The 14,572-nt window shown below is 46.4% G+C and overlaps 1 protein-coding gene across 1 annotated transcript in view; it reads right to left on the reverse strand.

Annotated features, from left to right (window-relative positions):
• Nucleotides 1-8,796: 8,796 nt before the first annotated feature.
• Nucleotides 8,797-14,572, reverse strand: part of dusp22a (dual specificity phosphatase 22a) — a 37,531-nt gene continuing 31,755 nt past the window's right edge. Inside the window, exon 7 of the mRNA XM_021607486.3 lies at nucleotides 8,797-10,127. Within this exon, the coding sequence (XP_021463161.2) occupies nucleotides 9,927-10,127 (201 nt within the window). The 3' untranslated portion in view covers nucleotides 8,797-9,926. The remainder of the gene's footprint in view (nucleotides 10,128-14,572) is intronic.

Genomic DNA, 14,572 nt, shown 5'->3' on the forward strand with positions numbered 1-14,572 from the left:
AATCTCTTAGAAAAAACTTTAAACTTTAAAAAACTGATGTTGGCACAAGATGGAAGGAATGTTAGCATAACTAATGAAATTACAGCTAACAAAAGAGTATGCTTAATCCAGTGTAAGATAATGTGTAGAATTAATTATGCAAAAGACAAAATTCACAAATTATACAGTACAACGGCAGAATCATGTCTTCAGTGTTAAACAAATAATGACTTAATAATCAATGCTTTTTATGAAGTCCGGATGTTGTGGATGGAGCTAGAAAGTTGGCTGTCAGAAGTATTGCAATGTAAACTTAATTTGAATCTATTCTGTCTGCATATTTCAAGACATTGCATATGGGGGTGTAGTGAGATGGACGATTCTCTTCTCATCACTCATCTTGAAAAAATGGATACAAAAAACGTGGAAATCAATCAATTCGCCATCATTAACACAATGGGAAAATTGAATGATTTATTATTTAAATATTGAAAGTGCGTGGGCTATGGAGAGAAACAAAATGGTGCAGTTTCAGGCCATGTGGCGGAAAATTACGTGGGCCCTGGAGATGGGGGTCTGTGCTAGTGGGTCTAGCCAGGTGGGATATAGTTATTGTTTGTATGATGTTGTCATTTGTGTGTATGTTTTGTATTGTTTATAAAATCTTATAAAAAAAGAATGGTTCACCACCTAAAGGACATCCAGAAAACTGTGGGAAGCATTGGAGTCAACATGGGCCAGCATCCCTGTGGAGCACTTTTGACACCTTGTAGTCCATGCCCCGACGAATTGAGGTTGTTCTGAGGGCAAAAGGGATGCAACTCAGTAATAGGAAGGTGTTCCTAATGTTTTGTAAACTCTGTGTATATGCTAAAAATAGCCTGCCCTACAGTAGAGAGCTGATTTCATCTGACTAATATTAAAACTACACAGGAATGGTTCAGTGGTTTCAACAGATACTGCAGGACTGAATGTTGGCGGAGAGGGTTAACTTGTTGTGCCCCATCCTCAGTACTGTATTCAGACAGCCTTTGTATGTATCATTTCGAAACTGAGAAAAGCAGTTGTGGTGAAGGTAAGGTCACATGTCCAGGGTGCGTTTTGAGGATTTGAGCCATGTCGTGGTCTGGCCTCACCTGTATGGCGGGGGTGGAGTCTGTATAGGGGGGGACTGTTTGGGGAAGCTGGGGGTGGCATGGTCTCTGGGTCAAAGAAGGACTTCTCACTGAGGGGAACAGAACACTCATTGTTACTACTGTGTCCATGCCAGTCTGGGGTGGCACTGCCAAGGCACTCTGTCTCTGACCAACCCCCCATCTCTGGGTCTTTCCCTAACACATACACAAATAACATTTTACTTGTCACATGTGCTGAATACAGTAGGTATAGACTGAATCGTGAAATTCTTATTTACGTGACCTTCCCAACGATGCAGAGTAAAAACATATATATTTTTAAATGGTAACACTAGGAAAAAAATACACAAGAATGGAGCTACACTACATGACCAAAAGTATGTGGACAGCTGATCGTCGAACATCTCATTCCAAAATCATGGGCATTAATATTGAGTGGTTCCCCCATGTGCTGCCTCTACTCTTCTTGTAAGGCTTTCCACTAGATGTTGGGACATTGCTGCGGGGGACATTAGTGAGGCTGGGCACTGATGTTTGGCAATTGGGCCCAGCTTGCAGTCAGTGTTCCAATTCCTCCCAAAAGGGTTTGATGGGGTTGAGGACAGGGCTCTAGGCAGGCCAGTCAAGTTCTTCCACACCGATCTCGACAAACCATTTCTGTATGGACCTCGCTTTGTGCACAGGGGCATTGTCATGCTGAAATAGGAAAGGGCCTTCCCCAAACTGTTGCCACAAAGTTGGAAACACAGAATCACTAGAATGTCATTGTATGCTGTAGTGTTAAGATTTTTCTTCACTGGAACTAATGGGCCTAGACCAAGCAATGAAAAACAGCCCCATACCATTATTCCTCCTCCACCAAACTTTACAGTTGGCACTAAGCATTGGGGCAGGTAGCGTTCTCCTGGCATCTGCCAAATCCAGATTTTTCTGTTTCTGTCATCACTCCAGAGAACGAGTTTCCACTGCTACAGAGTCCAATGGCGGCGAGTTTACACCACTCCAGCCGACGATTGGCATAGTGCATGGGGATCTTATTAAGCTTGTGTGCGGCTGCTCGGCCATGGAAACCCATTTCATAAAGCTCCAGACGAACAGTTCTTGTACTGACGTTGCTTCCAGAGGCAGTTTGGAACTCTGTAGTGGGTGTTGCAACTGAGGACAGATGATTTTTATGTGCTATGTGCTTCAGCACTCGGCAATCCTCTCCTGTGAGTTTGCATGGTCTACCACCTCGTGGCTGAGCCTTTGTTGTTCCTAGATGTTTCCACTTCACAATAACAGCACTTACAGTTGACCGGGGCAGCTCTAGCAGTGCAGAAATTTGAAGAACTGACTTGTTGGAAAGTTGGCATCCCATGATGGTGCCACATTGAAAGTCACTGAGCCCTTCAGTAAGGCCAATGTTTGTGTATGGAGATTGCATGGCTGTGTGCTCAATTTTATACACCTGTCAGCAACAGGTGTGGCTGAAATAGCCGAATCCACTCATTTGAAGGGGTGTCCACATACTTGTATACAGGTCCTGTGTAGCTCAGTTGGTAGAGCAGGTCACTTGCAATGCCAGGGTTGTGGGTTCGATTCCCAAGGGGGACCAGTATGTATGCACTCTACTGTACATTGCTCTGGATTAGAGCGTATGCTAAATGACAAAAATCTTAAATGTAAATATGTACTGTATATACCAGGTTAATGTGCAGTGGTATGAGGTAGATATAGAAAGTCTACTCCCCCTTTCAACATTTTCAGCTCATAGACTGGAATTAAAATGTAATTTTTCCCCATTGATTTACATATCCTACCCACAACTACCAAGTGAAAAAAATATTCTGGAATTTTTTATTAAATCTATTTTTTTTTTTAATTGACTGAAAAGCTTGGTTAGATAAGTGATAACAATCCTGAATTACCTCAGGTGTAACCAATCACCTTCAAAATCACACACTAAGTTTATTGGCCTCCATCTGTGTTAAATTTAAGTGATTCGCATGATTTCAGGAGAAATTCAGCAGTTCAAATCAAATTGTATTTGTCACATGCACCGTTTTCAACAGGTGTAGGTAGACATTACAGTGAAATGCCCTTAATTACAAGCCCTTAACCAACAATGCAGTTAAGAAAAATACCTAAAAAAATAAAGTAACAAATAATTAAAGAAATAACAATAGCGAGGCTATATACAGTGGGTACTGGTACAGAGTTCATGTGCGGGGGCACCGGTTAGATGAGTTATTTGAGGTAATATGTACATGTAGGTAGAGTTATTAAAGTGACTATGCATAGATAATAATAACAGAGAGTAGCAGCAGCGTAAGAGGGGGGCAATGCAAATAGTCTGGGGAGCCATTTGATTAGATTTTCAGGAGTCTTATGGATTCGGGGTAGAAGCTGTTTAGAAGTCTCTTGGACCTAGACTTGGCGCTCCAGTACCTCTTGCCATGCGGAAGCAGAGAGAACAGTCTATGACTAGGGTGGCTGGAGTCTTTGACAATTTTTAGGGCCTTCCTCTGACACCGCCTGGTATAGAGGTCCTGTATGGCAGTAAGCTTGGCCCCGGTGATGTACTGGGCCGTACACACTACCCTCTGTAGTGCCTTGCAGACGGAGGTCGAGCAGCTGTCATACCAGGCAGTGATGCAACCTGTCAGGACACTTTTGATAGTGCAGCTGTAGAACCTTTTGAGGATCTGAGGACCCATGACAAATCTTTTCCGTCTCCTGAGGGGGAATAGGTTTTGTCGTGCCCTCTTCACGACTGTCTTGGTGTGCTTGGACCATGTTGGTTTGTTGGTGATGTGGACACCAAGGAACTTGAAGCTCTCAACCTGCTCCACTGCAGCCCTGTCAATGAGAATGGGGGCGTGCTTGGTCCTCCTTTTCCTGTAGTCCACAATCATCTCCTTTGTCTTGATTACGTTGAGGGAGAGGTTGTTGTCCTGGCAACACACGGCCAGGTCTCTGACCTCTTTCCTGTAGGTTCCCTCTGCTGGGTAGTGAATTGCAAAGCAAACACTAAACCATAAGCACCAGGGAGCTTTCAAAAGAACTCTGGGACAAAGTTGTGGAAAGGCACAGATCAGGGGATGGGTATAAAAATATTTTAAATGCCTTGAATACCCCTTGAAGCACTTGGGAGATTCTATAACCATGTGGTCAACATGTTTGTGGTCTGACAAAATGAAAATGAAACTATTTGGCCTAAATGTAAAGCTTTATGTTTGGTGGAAACCCTACATGGCACATCACCCAAAGAACACTATCCCTAATGTGAAGCATGGTGGTGGCAGCATCATGTTATGGGGATGTTTCTCGTCGTCAGGGACTGATCAGGATAGAAGGTAAAATTAACGGAGCAATGTACAGAAAAGTCCTTGAGGGAAAACCTGCTACCCTCTGCAAGAAAGCTGAAACTGGAAGTGAAGTTCACCTTTCAGCATGACAACAACCCGAAGCACCCAGCCAAAGCTACAGTGGAGTGGCTAAGGAATATAAAGGAACATTTCCTTGAGTGGCCCAGTCAGAGCCCTGACCTAAATACAATCGAAACATGGCAGCATGACTTGAAGATTGCTGTCCATCAGCACTCCCCAAGGAACTTGAAAGAGCTTGAACAGTTTTGCAAAGAAGAATGGTCAAATATTGCCAAATATAGGTGCGCAAAGTTGGACCTATCCCAACAGACTCCCGGCTGTAATTTCTGTCAAAGGTGCTTCCACCAACTCATGGGGGTGGAGAGGTATACATTTCAGTTTTGTATTTAATATATATATTTTTAGCACTTTGGTACTATTTTCACAAGTATGTGGTACATTTTCAAAACTCTTAGTACAAAACTCAAAACTGGTCACACTTGTAAAGCAGTCAGTCTTTCATTCAAAACCTGTCATTGTGCACTAATTTGGAATGTAAACATCTCTCACTGCACAACCAACCATTGATTCAATATATACATTTGTGAAATGTAATGAGAACATTGGTTTAATCCCCAAAACACAACATTGATATCGTTTCAATCTGGTCGTTTTAACTACCAGTTAATCCAATACCAAACAATGCAAGATACATGTTTCGAATCACCATTAGAAGTGATGAAAGTAATATGCTACAGTACAGTAAATTACAGTAGATTACAGTTTTCACATTAGGCAATACACTTAAATTACCCAACAAAATGGATAGAAAATCTATAATTTCCATAATATCTATCCAATGTGTAATCAAAGGTGTGATCAATGAAGATATCCTCCACAACCATTCATGCAACATTTAAAAAAATGCAATATAGGTGTACTGTCTGTAATAAAATGTAAGAAATTAAATGAAACAAATTAAATTGATGAAAATAAAACACAACATTTAGCACGCATTCATTTGTATCAAGACTGTCTTGAGCATTTGGCTATAAATTCATCCATATCACAGTGAATGTCCTCATTGTTCATGCACCACGGGAAAAAGCTTTTGGCATGGCGAATCCAAGCTTGACATTTGGTCGTCATTGATGTCATAACATGCCTCATTCATGGCCAGAAGGAGGGTGGCAAGCTCATGGGGATGGCGATCGTACAGCTTCGACCTTCAATCCTATTGAGGATTTTCAACCCTATTGAAAATCCTCAATAGGGTTGAAAGAATGGAGAGTATGGGGCAGGTATAGCATCATGAATTGGGGATGGGCCCGAAACCATGCCTGAACCACCTCTGCATGGTGGAACCTAGCATTGTCCCACACAATGACCCTTTTCACCATGACAGGCCCGCTCAATTTGATTGAGAAACACAATGAGCTGTGCAAGTAATGGCCGATGTCCGACCACAACATCTTCAGAGATAGCTGTTTCCTCCACGTTGTCCAGGCACTTGGATGGTCGCCAGTTGGCCGATGTCCGACCACAACATCTTCAGAGATAGCTGTTTCCTCCACGTTGTCCAGGCACTTGGATGGTCGCCAGTTGGCCGATGTCCGACCACAACATCTTCAGAGATAGCCGTTTCCTCCTCGTTGTCCAGGCACTTGGATGGTCGCCAGTTGGCCGATGTCCGACCACAACATCTTCAGAGATAGCCGTTTCCTCCACGTTGTCCAGGCACTTGGATGGTCGCCAGTTGGCCGATGTTCCACCCACGGAGACAGGTTTTGGCCAGGTTGAAGTCCGCTTCATCAACAAAGATATACTTGTGATTGTTCACAGCAGCATCAAGCACCCTCTTAAAATATATTTTGGTTAGTTACTTTTACAGTATAGTTCCAATATGATATTGTGATTCTGAAGATAGAACAGAGTATACTGTCAATAGATCATACTGTAAGAATACTGTAACATGTTTTGTGAATTTAAATGCATTACAATGTCATTTACTGTACATGTAATGGTAATATGCATAGTTCATATCCTGTAGACTTACAGGTTTTCTTGGTGAAATGTTCTCATTATCAAATTGACAGTTGATCTTTTTAGATCGTGGTGAACTAATTTGGCAGCCTCTGCCATGGTAAGGCCTCTGTTTGCCACAAGGTCAATGACGATGACCCGGGCTTCATTAGACACAACAGTTTCCTGACGGGGCCCATGCCCAGGTCTTTGACCTCTTAATGTTTTACATTTGAGGATATGTTTTGAGTTTGTACTAAGAGTTGTGAAATTTTACCACATACCTGCGAAAATAGTACCAAAGCGATTAAAAAGCAGTGTTTCCCAATCTCTGCTCTGCCCCCATGGGTTTGATTTGGATTCAAATCATCAAAGCTTGATGATGAGTTGGTTATTTGAATCAGCTGTGTAGTGCTGGGGCAAGAAACTAAATGTGCACCCGAGGAGAGAGGGGTGCAGAACCAAGTTTGGGAAACCCTGCTCTAAAGCACTGACACAACAAAGTGTGAAAAAAGTTCAAGGGGGTGTAGACTTTCTATAGGCACTGTACATGAAGGCAGGGTAAAGTGACTAGACATCATCATAGATAATAAGAACATAAACAACATAGTGGCAGCAGCATATGACGTGTAGAAGTGTGTGTGTGTGTTTGTGTTATGTCGGTATGAGTGAGTGTGTGTGTGTGTGTGTGTGTGTGTGTGTGTGTGTGTGTGTACACTACCGGTCAAAAGTTTTAGAACACCTACTCATTCAAGGGTTTTTCTTTATTTTTACTATTTTCTACATTGTAGAATAATAATAATAGTGAAGACATCAAAACTAAGAAATAACACATATGGAATCATGTAGTAACCAAAAAAGTGTTAAACAAATCCAAATATATTTATATTCTTCAAATAGCCACCTTTTGCCTTGACAGCTTTGCACACGCTTGGCATTCTCTCAACAATCTTCATGAGGTAGTCACCTGGAATGCATTTCAATTAACAGGTGTGCATTCTTAAAAGTACATTTGTGGAATTTCTTTCCTTCTTAATGTGTTTGAGCCAATCAGTTGTGTTGTGACAAGGTGTGTGTGTGTAGGGGGGGGGGGGTAGTATGCAGAAGATAGCCGTATTTGGTAGAAGATCAGGTCCATAGGAATGGAAGACCCAGAGTTAAGGATAAGGATAAGTTAATTAGAGTTACCAGCCTCAGAAATTGCAGCCCAAATAAATGTTTCACAGAGTTCAAGTAACAACTGGTCAGAGGAGACTGTGTGAATCAGGCCTTCATGGTCGAATCAATAAGAAGAAGATACTTGCTTGGGCCAAGAAACACGAGCAATGGACATCAGACCGGTGGAAATCTGTCCTTTGGAGATTTTTGGAGATTGCAGATTTTTTTTAAAGATTTTTAGTTCCAACCACCGTGTCTTTGTGAGACGCTGTGTGGGTGAACGGACAATCTCCACATGTGTATTTCCCACCGTAAAGCATGGAGGAGGAGGTCTATGGTGTGGGGATGCTTTGCTGGTGACACTGTCTGTGATTTATTTAGAATTCAAGGCACACTTAACCAGCATGGCTAGCACAGCATTCTACAGCGATACGTCATCCCATCTGTTTTGGGCTTAGTGGGACTATCATTTGTTTTTAAACAGGACAATGACAAAACACACCTCCAGGCTGTGTAAGGGCTATCTGACCAAGACAGACAGTGATGGAGTGCTGCATCAGATGACCTGGCCTCCACAACCCCCCAACCTCAACCAAATGTAGATGGTTTGGGATGAGTCTGACCGCAGAGTGAAGGAAAAGCAGCCAACAAGTGATCAGCATATGTGGGAACTCCTTCAAGACTGTTGGAAAAGCATTCCAGGTGAAGCTGGTTGAGAGAATACCAAGAGTGTGCCATGAAGGCAAAGGGTGGCTATTTGAAGAATCTAAAATATAAAATATATTTCGATTTGTTTAACACTTCTTTGGTTATTACAGTGAGGATTTTTTGTGAGAGTGTCAGTGTAGTGTGAGTGTGTATATATAGTCATGTGAGTGTGCATAGAATTAGTGCAAGATAGGGTCAGCGTGGATAGTCCGGGTAACAATTAACAATTTAGCAGTCTTATTGCTATTTAGTAATAGAGCTGATGCTCTGGTACCATACACTTTCAAGCACAAGCTCTCTCTATCTCTGCACATACACACACACACACACACACACACACACACACACACACACACATTAGTTTAGTTATGATTTGATTATACTTCGGTTTGTAGCCAGCCTTATACAAATGCTGTAAGGTTGTTTCAGTCTCAATATGCTGCTTTGGCTTCATAATAGTATTTATTAGCATATATTTTTTGGCAAACAATGAAAGTGTACATTTGAATATTAATAAAGCAGATACATACACTATGATACAACATCATTTGTACCACTAAACATTTAACAAAGATCTTAAAAATTCCCTAAAACTAAAATAATATTTAGAACTTCTGATAAATTGACAAGCAAATTTCCAAAGAAGATTTACGGTAGATTTTTAGGAAGACCCCATATTATGACTTTGGGCTGTGATGATCCTTCATTTTACTAGCTGGAACGAGGCATTAATTTTCTATGGCAAAGCTGCTGTTATTTAAAGCTTTACCACATGCAGGTATACAGAAGCTGGATCAGTTTAAATTAGGGCGGAGAGCATCTTATGTTCATTCATATGCCATTCAACCCTCAACACCAATCAGATCTTCCATCTAACCAGCGGACTGCATTTAACATGATGTAATCATGGTACCATGTAATAACATATTGATAAACATATTAATAATAATTTATTATAATGTAATGTTAGGTGTAGGACTTTTTCCTGATCATGTGACCTAACCAGGTCCTCGTTATAGGTCTTAGGCAGATGATTAAAAAAATGCTAGTCCTACACTTCTTTATCTGTTTGGCCTTAACAGTTGACATGTTGAGTTTAGAGATAAGTTGAGGCGACGTTATAGGACAGGTGAAGCCTCATGGTAGTATGTGGCTGTAAGGTCAAGGTGTTGAGGTGTGGAGGTGTTTGGATTAAGGCTTCAGTGAGCATCAGAGCTCCTGATCAGGCTGCACTAAGGTCAGTTCAGTGGCGATGGACATGGGAGGTAGTGCAGTGGTGAGAGAGTCAGTTAGACAATACCCCTATGTACTTGGGACCTGCAAGTACTAAATAGTTACAGGCAATAAGGTGACAATTCTACCTAGTCTATCAGAGGGCAGGGTGGAGCTGTTCCCATATTGCTTAGGAGGACTAGGTTCTGGAGAATGTCTTGGTCAAGAGAAACCCCTGGCCCTACTTACACCCATCAGATCCTTTCAGATCTAAGTGCCTAGGAATTGGGAAATTGTCTCACTCTACAGGCAGGCCTGAGCTGGAGGTTGGTGGGACCAGGGAGACTCGCGGCACCTTGGCTCATCTGTTTCCCCCAGAGCCGTTGTAGGCATTGTAGGGTAGAGGGTAGACACTGGAGGCCTGGTTCATCCAGCCCTGGTCCCCTCCTCTCCTCTGGTTCTCCTGCTGCTGCTGCTCTATGTACTGGTTCAGCAGCGCTCCCACCTGCTCCTGGTCCTTGAAGGGACTGTGGCAGAAACTGGCCCGCAGCCACGCCCGGTACTGGAGAGAAGACATACAGAAAATACCATGTTTGATGGTTCAGATCAATTAGTGTTCTATGGTCCCCCAAGGGTGGGATGTCAGAGCAGAGTGTTCTGGAGTCAGAGCAGAGTGTTCTGGCGTCAGAGCAGTGTTCTGGAGTCAGAGCAGAGTGTTCTGGAGTCAGAGCAGAGTGTTCTGGAGTCAGAGCAGGGTGTCCTGGAGTCAGAGCAGAGTGTCCTGGAGTCAGAGCAGAGTGTTCTGGAGTCAGAGCAGAGTGTTCTGGAGTCAGAGCAGAGTGTTCTGGCTTCAGAGCAGAGTGTTCTGGCGTCAGAGCAGAGTGTTCTGGAGTCAGAGCAGAGTGTTCTGGAGTCAGAGCAGAGTGTTCTCGCATCAGAGCGGTGTTCTGGAGTCAGAGCAGAGTGTTCTGGAGTCAGAGCAGAGTGTTCTGGAGTCAGAGCAGAGTGTTCGGGCGTCAGAGCAGAGTGTTCGTGCGTCAGAGCAGAGAGTTCTGGCGTCAGAACAGAGTGTTCGGGCGTCAGAGTGTTCGGGCGTCAGAGCAGAGTGTTCTGGCGTCAGAGCAGAGTGTTCGGGCGTCAGAGCAGAGTGTTCGGGCGTCAGAGCAGAGTGTTCTGGAGTCAGAGCAGAGTGTTCGGGCATCAGAGCAGAGTGTTCGGGCGTCAGAGCAGAGTGTTCGGGCGTCAGAGCAGAGTGTTCTGGAGTCAGAGCAGAGTGTTCTGGCGTCAGAGCAGAGTGTTCTCGCGTCAGAGCAGAGTGTTCTCGCGTCAGAGCAGAGTGTTCGGGCGTCAGAGCAGAGTGTTCGGGCGTCAGAGCAGAGTGTTCTGGAGTCAGAGCAGAGTGTTCTGGAGTCAGAGCAGAGTGTTCTCGCGTCAGAGCAGAGTGTTCTCGCGTCAGAGCAGAGTGTTCTCGCGTCAGAGCGGTGTTCTGGAGTCAGAGCAGAGTGTTCTGGAGTCAGAGCAGAGTGTTCTGGAGTCAGAGCAGAGTGTTCTGGCGTCAGAGCAGTGTTCTGGAGTCAGAGCAGAGTGTTCTGGAGTCAGAGCAGAGTGTTCTGGAGTCAGAGCAGGGTGTCCTGGAGTCAGAGCAGAGTGTCCTGGAGTCAGAGCAGAGTGTTCTGGCGTCAGAGCAGAGTGTTCTGAGGTCAGAGCAGAGTGTTCTGGAGTCAGAGCAGAGTGTTCTGGCGTCAGAGCGGTGTTCTGGAGTCAGAGCAGAGTGTTCTGGCGTCAGAGCAGAGTGTTCTGGAGTCAGAGCAGAGTGTTCTGGCGTCAGAGCGGTGTTCTGGAGTCAGAGCAGAGTGTTCTGGAGTCAGAGCAGAGTGTTCGGGCGTCAGAGCAGAGTGTTCGGGCGTCAGAGCAGAGTGTTCGGGCGTCAGAGCAGAGTGTTCGGGAGTCAGAGCAGAGTGTCCTGGAGTCAGAGCAGAGTGTTCTGGCGTCAGAGCAGAGTGTTCTGAGGTCAGAGCAGAGTGTTCTGGAGTCAGAGCAGAGTGTTCTGGCGTCAGAGCGGTGTTCTGGAGTCAGAGCAGAGTGTTCTGGCGTCAGAGCAGAGTGTTCTGGAGTCAGAGCAGAGTGTTCTCGCGTCAGAGCGGTGTTCTGGAGTCAGAGCAGAGTGTTCTGGAGTCAGAGCAGAGTGTTCGGGCGTCAGAGCAGAGTGTTCGGGCGTCAGAGCAGAGTGTTCGGGCGTCAGAGCAGAGTGTTCGGGAGTCAGAGCAGAGTGTTCGGGCGTCAGAGCAAAGTGTTCGGGCGTCAGAGCAGAGTGTTCGGGCGTCAGAGCAGAGTGTTCGGGCGTCAGAGCAGAGTGTTCTGGAGTCAGAGTAGAGTGTTCTGGCGTCAGAGCAGAGTGTTCTGGAGTCAGAGCAGAGTGTTCTGGAGTCAGAGCAGAGTGTTCTCGTGTCAGAGCAGAGTGTTCTCGCGTCAGAGCAGAGTGTTCTCGCGTCAGAGCGGTGTTCTGGAGTCAGAGCAGAGTGTTCTGGAGTCAGAGCAGAGTGTTCTGGAGTCAGAGCAGAGTGTTCTGGAGTCAGAGCAGAGTGTTCGGGCGTCAGAGCAGAGTGTTCTCGCGTCAGAACGGTGTTCTGGAGTCAGAGCAGAGTGTTCTGGAGTCAGAGCAGAGTGTTCTGGAGTCAGAGCAGAGTGTTCTGGAGTCAGAGCAGAGTGTTCTGGCTTCAGAGCAGAGTGTTCTGGCTTTAGAGCAGAGTGTTCTGGAGTCAGAGCAGAGTGTTCTGGCGTCAGAGCAGAGTGTTCTGGCTTCAGAGCAGAGTGTTCTGGCGTCAGAGCAGAGTGTTCTCGCGTCAGAACGGTGTTCTGGAGTCAGAGCAGAGTGTTCTGGAGTCAGAGCAGAGTGTTCTGGCTTCAGAGCAGAGTGTTCTGGCGTCAGAGCAGAGTGTTCTGGAGTCAGAGCAGAGTGTTCTGGAGTCAGAGCAGAGTGTTCTCGCATCAGAGCGGTGTTCTGGAGTCAGAGCAGAGTGTTCTGGAGTCAGAGCAGAGTGTTCTGGAGTCAGAGCAGAGTGTTCGGGCGTCAGAGCAGAGTGTTCGTGCGTCAGAGCAGAGAGTTCTGGCGTCAGAACAGAGTGTTCGGGCGTCAGAGTGTTCGGGCGTCAGAGCAGAGTGTTCTGGCGTCAGAGCAGAGTGTTCGGGCGTCAGAGCAGAGTGTTCGGGCGTCAGAGCAGAGTGTTCTGGAGTCAGAGCAGAGTGTTCGGGCATCAGAGCAGAGTGTTCGGGCGTCAGAGCAGAGTGTTCGGGCGTCAGAGCAGAGTGTTCTGGAGTCAGAGCAGAGTGTTCTGGCGTCAGAGCAGAGTGTTCTCGCGTCAGAGCAGAGTGTTCTCGCGTCAGAGCAGAGTGTTCGGGCGTCAGAGCAGAGTGTTCGGGCGTCAGAGCAGAGTGTTCTGGAGTCAGAGCAGAGTGTTCTGGAGTCAGAGCAGAGTGTTCTCGCGTCAGAGCAGAGTGTTCTCGCGTCAGAGCAGAGTGTTCTCGCGTCAGAGCGGTGTTCTGGAGTCAGAGCAGAGTGTTCTGGAGTCAGAGCAGAGTGTTCTGGAGTCAGAGCAGAGTGTTCTGGCGTCAGAGCAGTGTTCTGGAGTCAGAGCAGAGTGTTCTGGAGTCAGAGCAGAGTGTTCTGGAGTCAGAGCAGGGTGTCCTGGAGTCAGAGCAGAGTGTCCTGGAGTCAGAGCAGAGTGTTCTGGCGTCAGAGCAGAGTGTTCTGAGGTCAGAGCAGAGTGTTCTGGAGTCAGAGCAGAGTGTTCTGGCGTCAGAGCGGTGTTCTGGAGTCAGAGCAGAGTGTTCTGGCGTCAGAGCAGAGTGTTCTGGAGTCAGAGCAGAGTGTTCTGGCGTCAGAGCAGAGTGTTCTGAGGTCAGAGCAGAGTGTTCTGGAGTCAGAGCAGAGTGTTCTCGCGTCAGAGCGGTGTTCTGAAGTCAGAGCAGAGTGTTCTGGAGTCAGAGCAGAGTGTTCGGGCGTCAGAGCAGAGTGTTCGGGCGTCAGAGCAGAGTGTTCGGGCGTCAGAGCAGAGTGTTCGGGAGTCAGAGCAGAGTGTTCGGGCGTCAGAGCAAAGTGTTCGGGCGTCAGAGCAGAGTGTTCGGGCGTCAGAGCAGAGTGTTCGGGCGTCAGAGCAGAGTGTTCTGGAGTCAGAGTAGAGTGTTCTGGCGTCAGAGCAGAGTGTTCTGGAGTCAGAGCAGAGTGTTCTGGAGTCAGAGCAGAGTGTTCTCGTGTCAGAGCAGAGTGTTCTCGCGTCAGAGCAGAGTGTTCTCGCGTCAGAGCGGTGTTCTGGAGTCAGAGCAGAGTGTTCTGGAGTCAGAGCAGAGTGTTCTGGAGTCAGAGCAGAGTGTTCTGGAGTCAGAGCAGAGTGTTCGGGCGTCAGAGCAGAGTGTTCTCGCGTCAGAACGGTGTTCTGGAGTCAGAGCAGAGTGTTCTGGAGTCAGAGCAGAGTGTTCTGGAGTCAGAGCAGAGTGTTCTGGAGTCAGAGCAGAGTGTTCTGGCTTCAGAGCAGAGTGTTCTGGCTTTAGAGCAGAGTGTTCTGGAGTCAGAGCAGAGTGTTCTCGCGTCAGAGCGGTGTTTTGGAGTCAGAGCAGAGTGTTCGGGCGTCAGAGTGTTCGGGCGTCAGAGCAGAGTGTTCGGGCGTCAGAGCAGAGTGTTCGGGCGTCAGAGCAGAGTGTTCGGGCGTCAGAGCAGAGTGTTCTGGAGTCAGAGCAGAGTGTTCGGGCATCAGAGCAGAGTGTTCGGGCATCAGAGCAGAGTCTTCGGGCGTCAGAGCAGAGTGTTCTGGAGTCAGAGCAGAGTGTTCTGGAGTCAGAGCAGAGTGTTCTGGAGTCAGAGCAGAGTGTTCTCGCGTCAGAGCAGAGTGTTCTCGCGTCAGAGCAGAGCTTTCTCGCGTCAGAGCGGTGTTCTGGAGTCCTGGAGTCAGAGCAGAGTGTTCTGGAGTCAGAGCAGAGTGTTCTGGAGTCAGAGCAGAGTGTTCGGGCGTC

The sequence above is a fragment of the Oncorhynchus mykiss genome, chromosome 6 (genome assembly GCF_057628025.1).
Source record: "Oncorhynchus mykiss isolate SJ-2025 chromosome 6, ASM5762802v1, whole genome shotgun sequence".
NCBI classification, from domain to species: domain Eukaryota; kingdom Metazoa; phylum Chordata; class Actinopteri; order Salmoniformes; family Salmonidae; genus Oncorhynchus; species Oncorhynchus mykiss.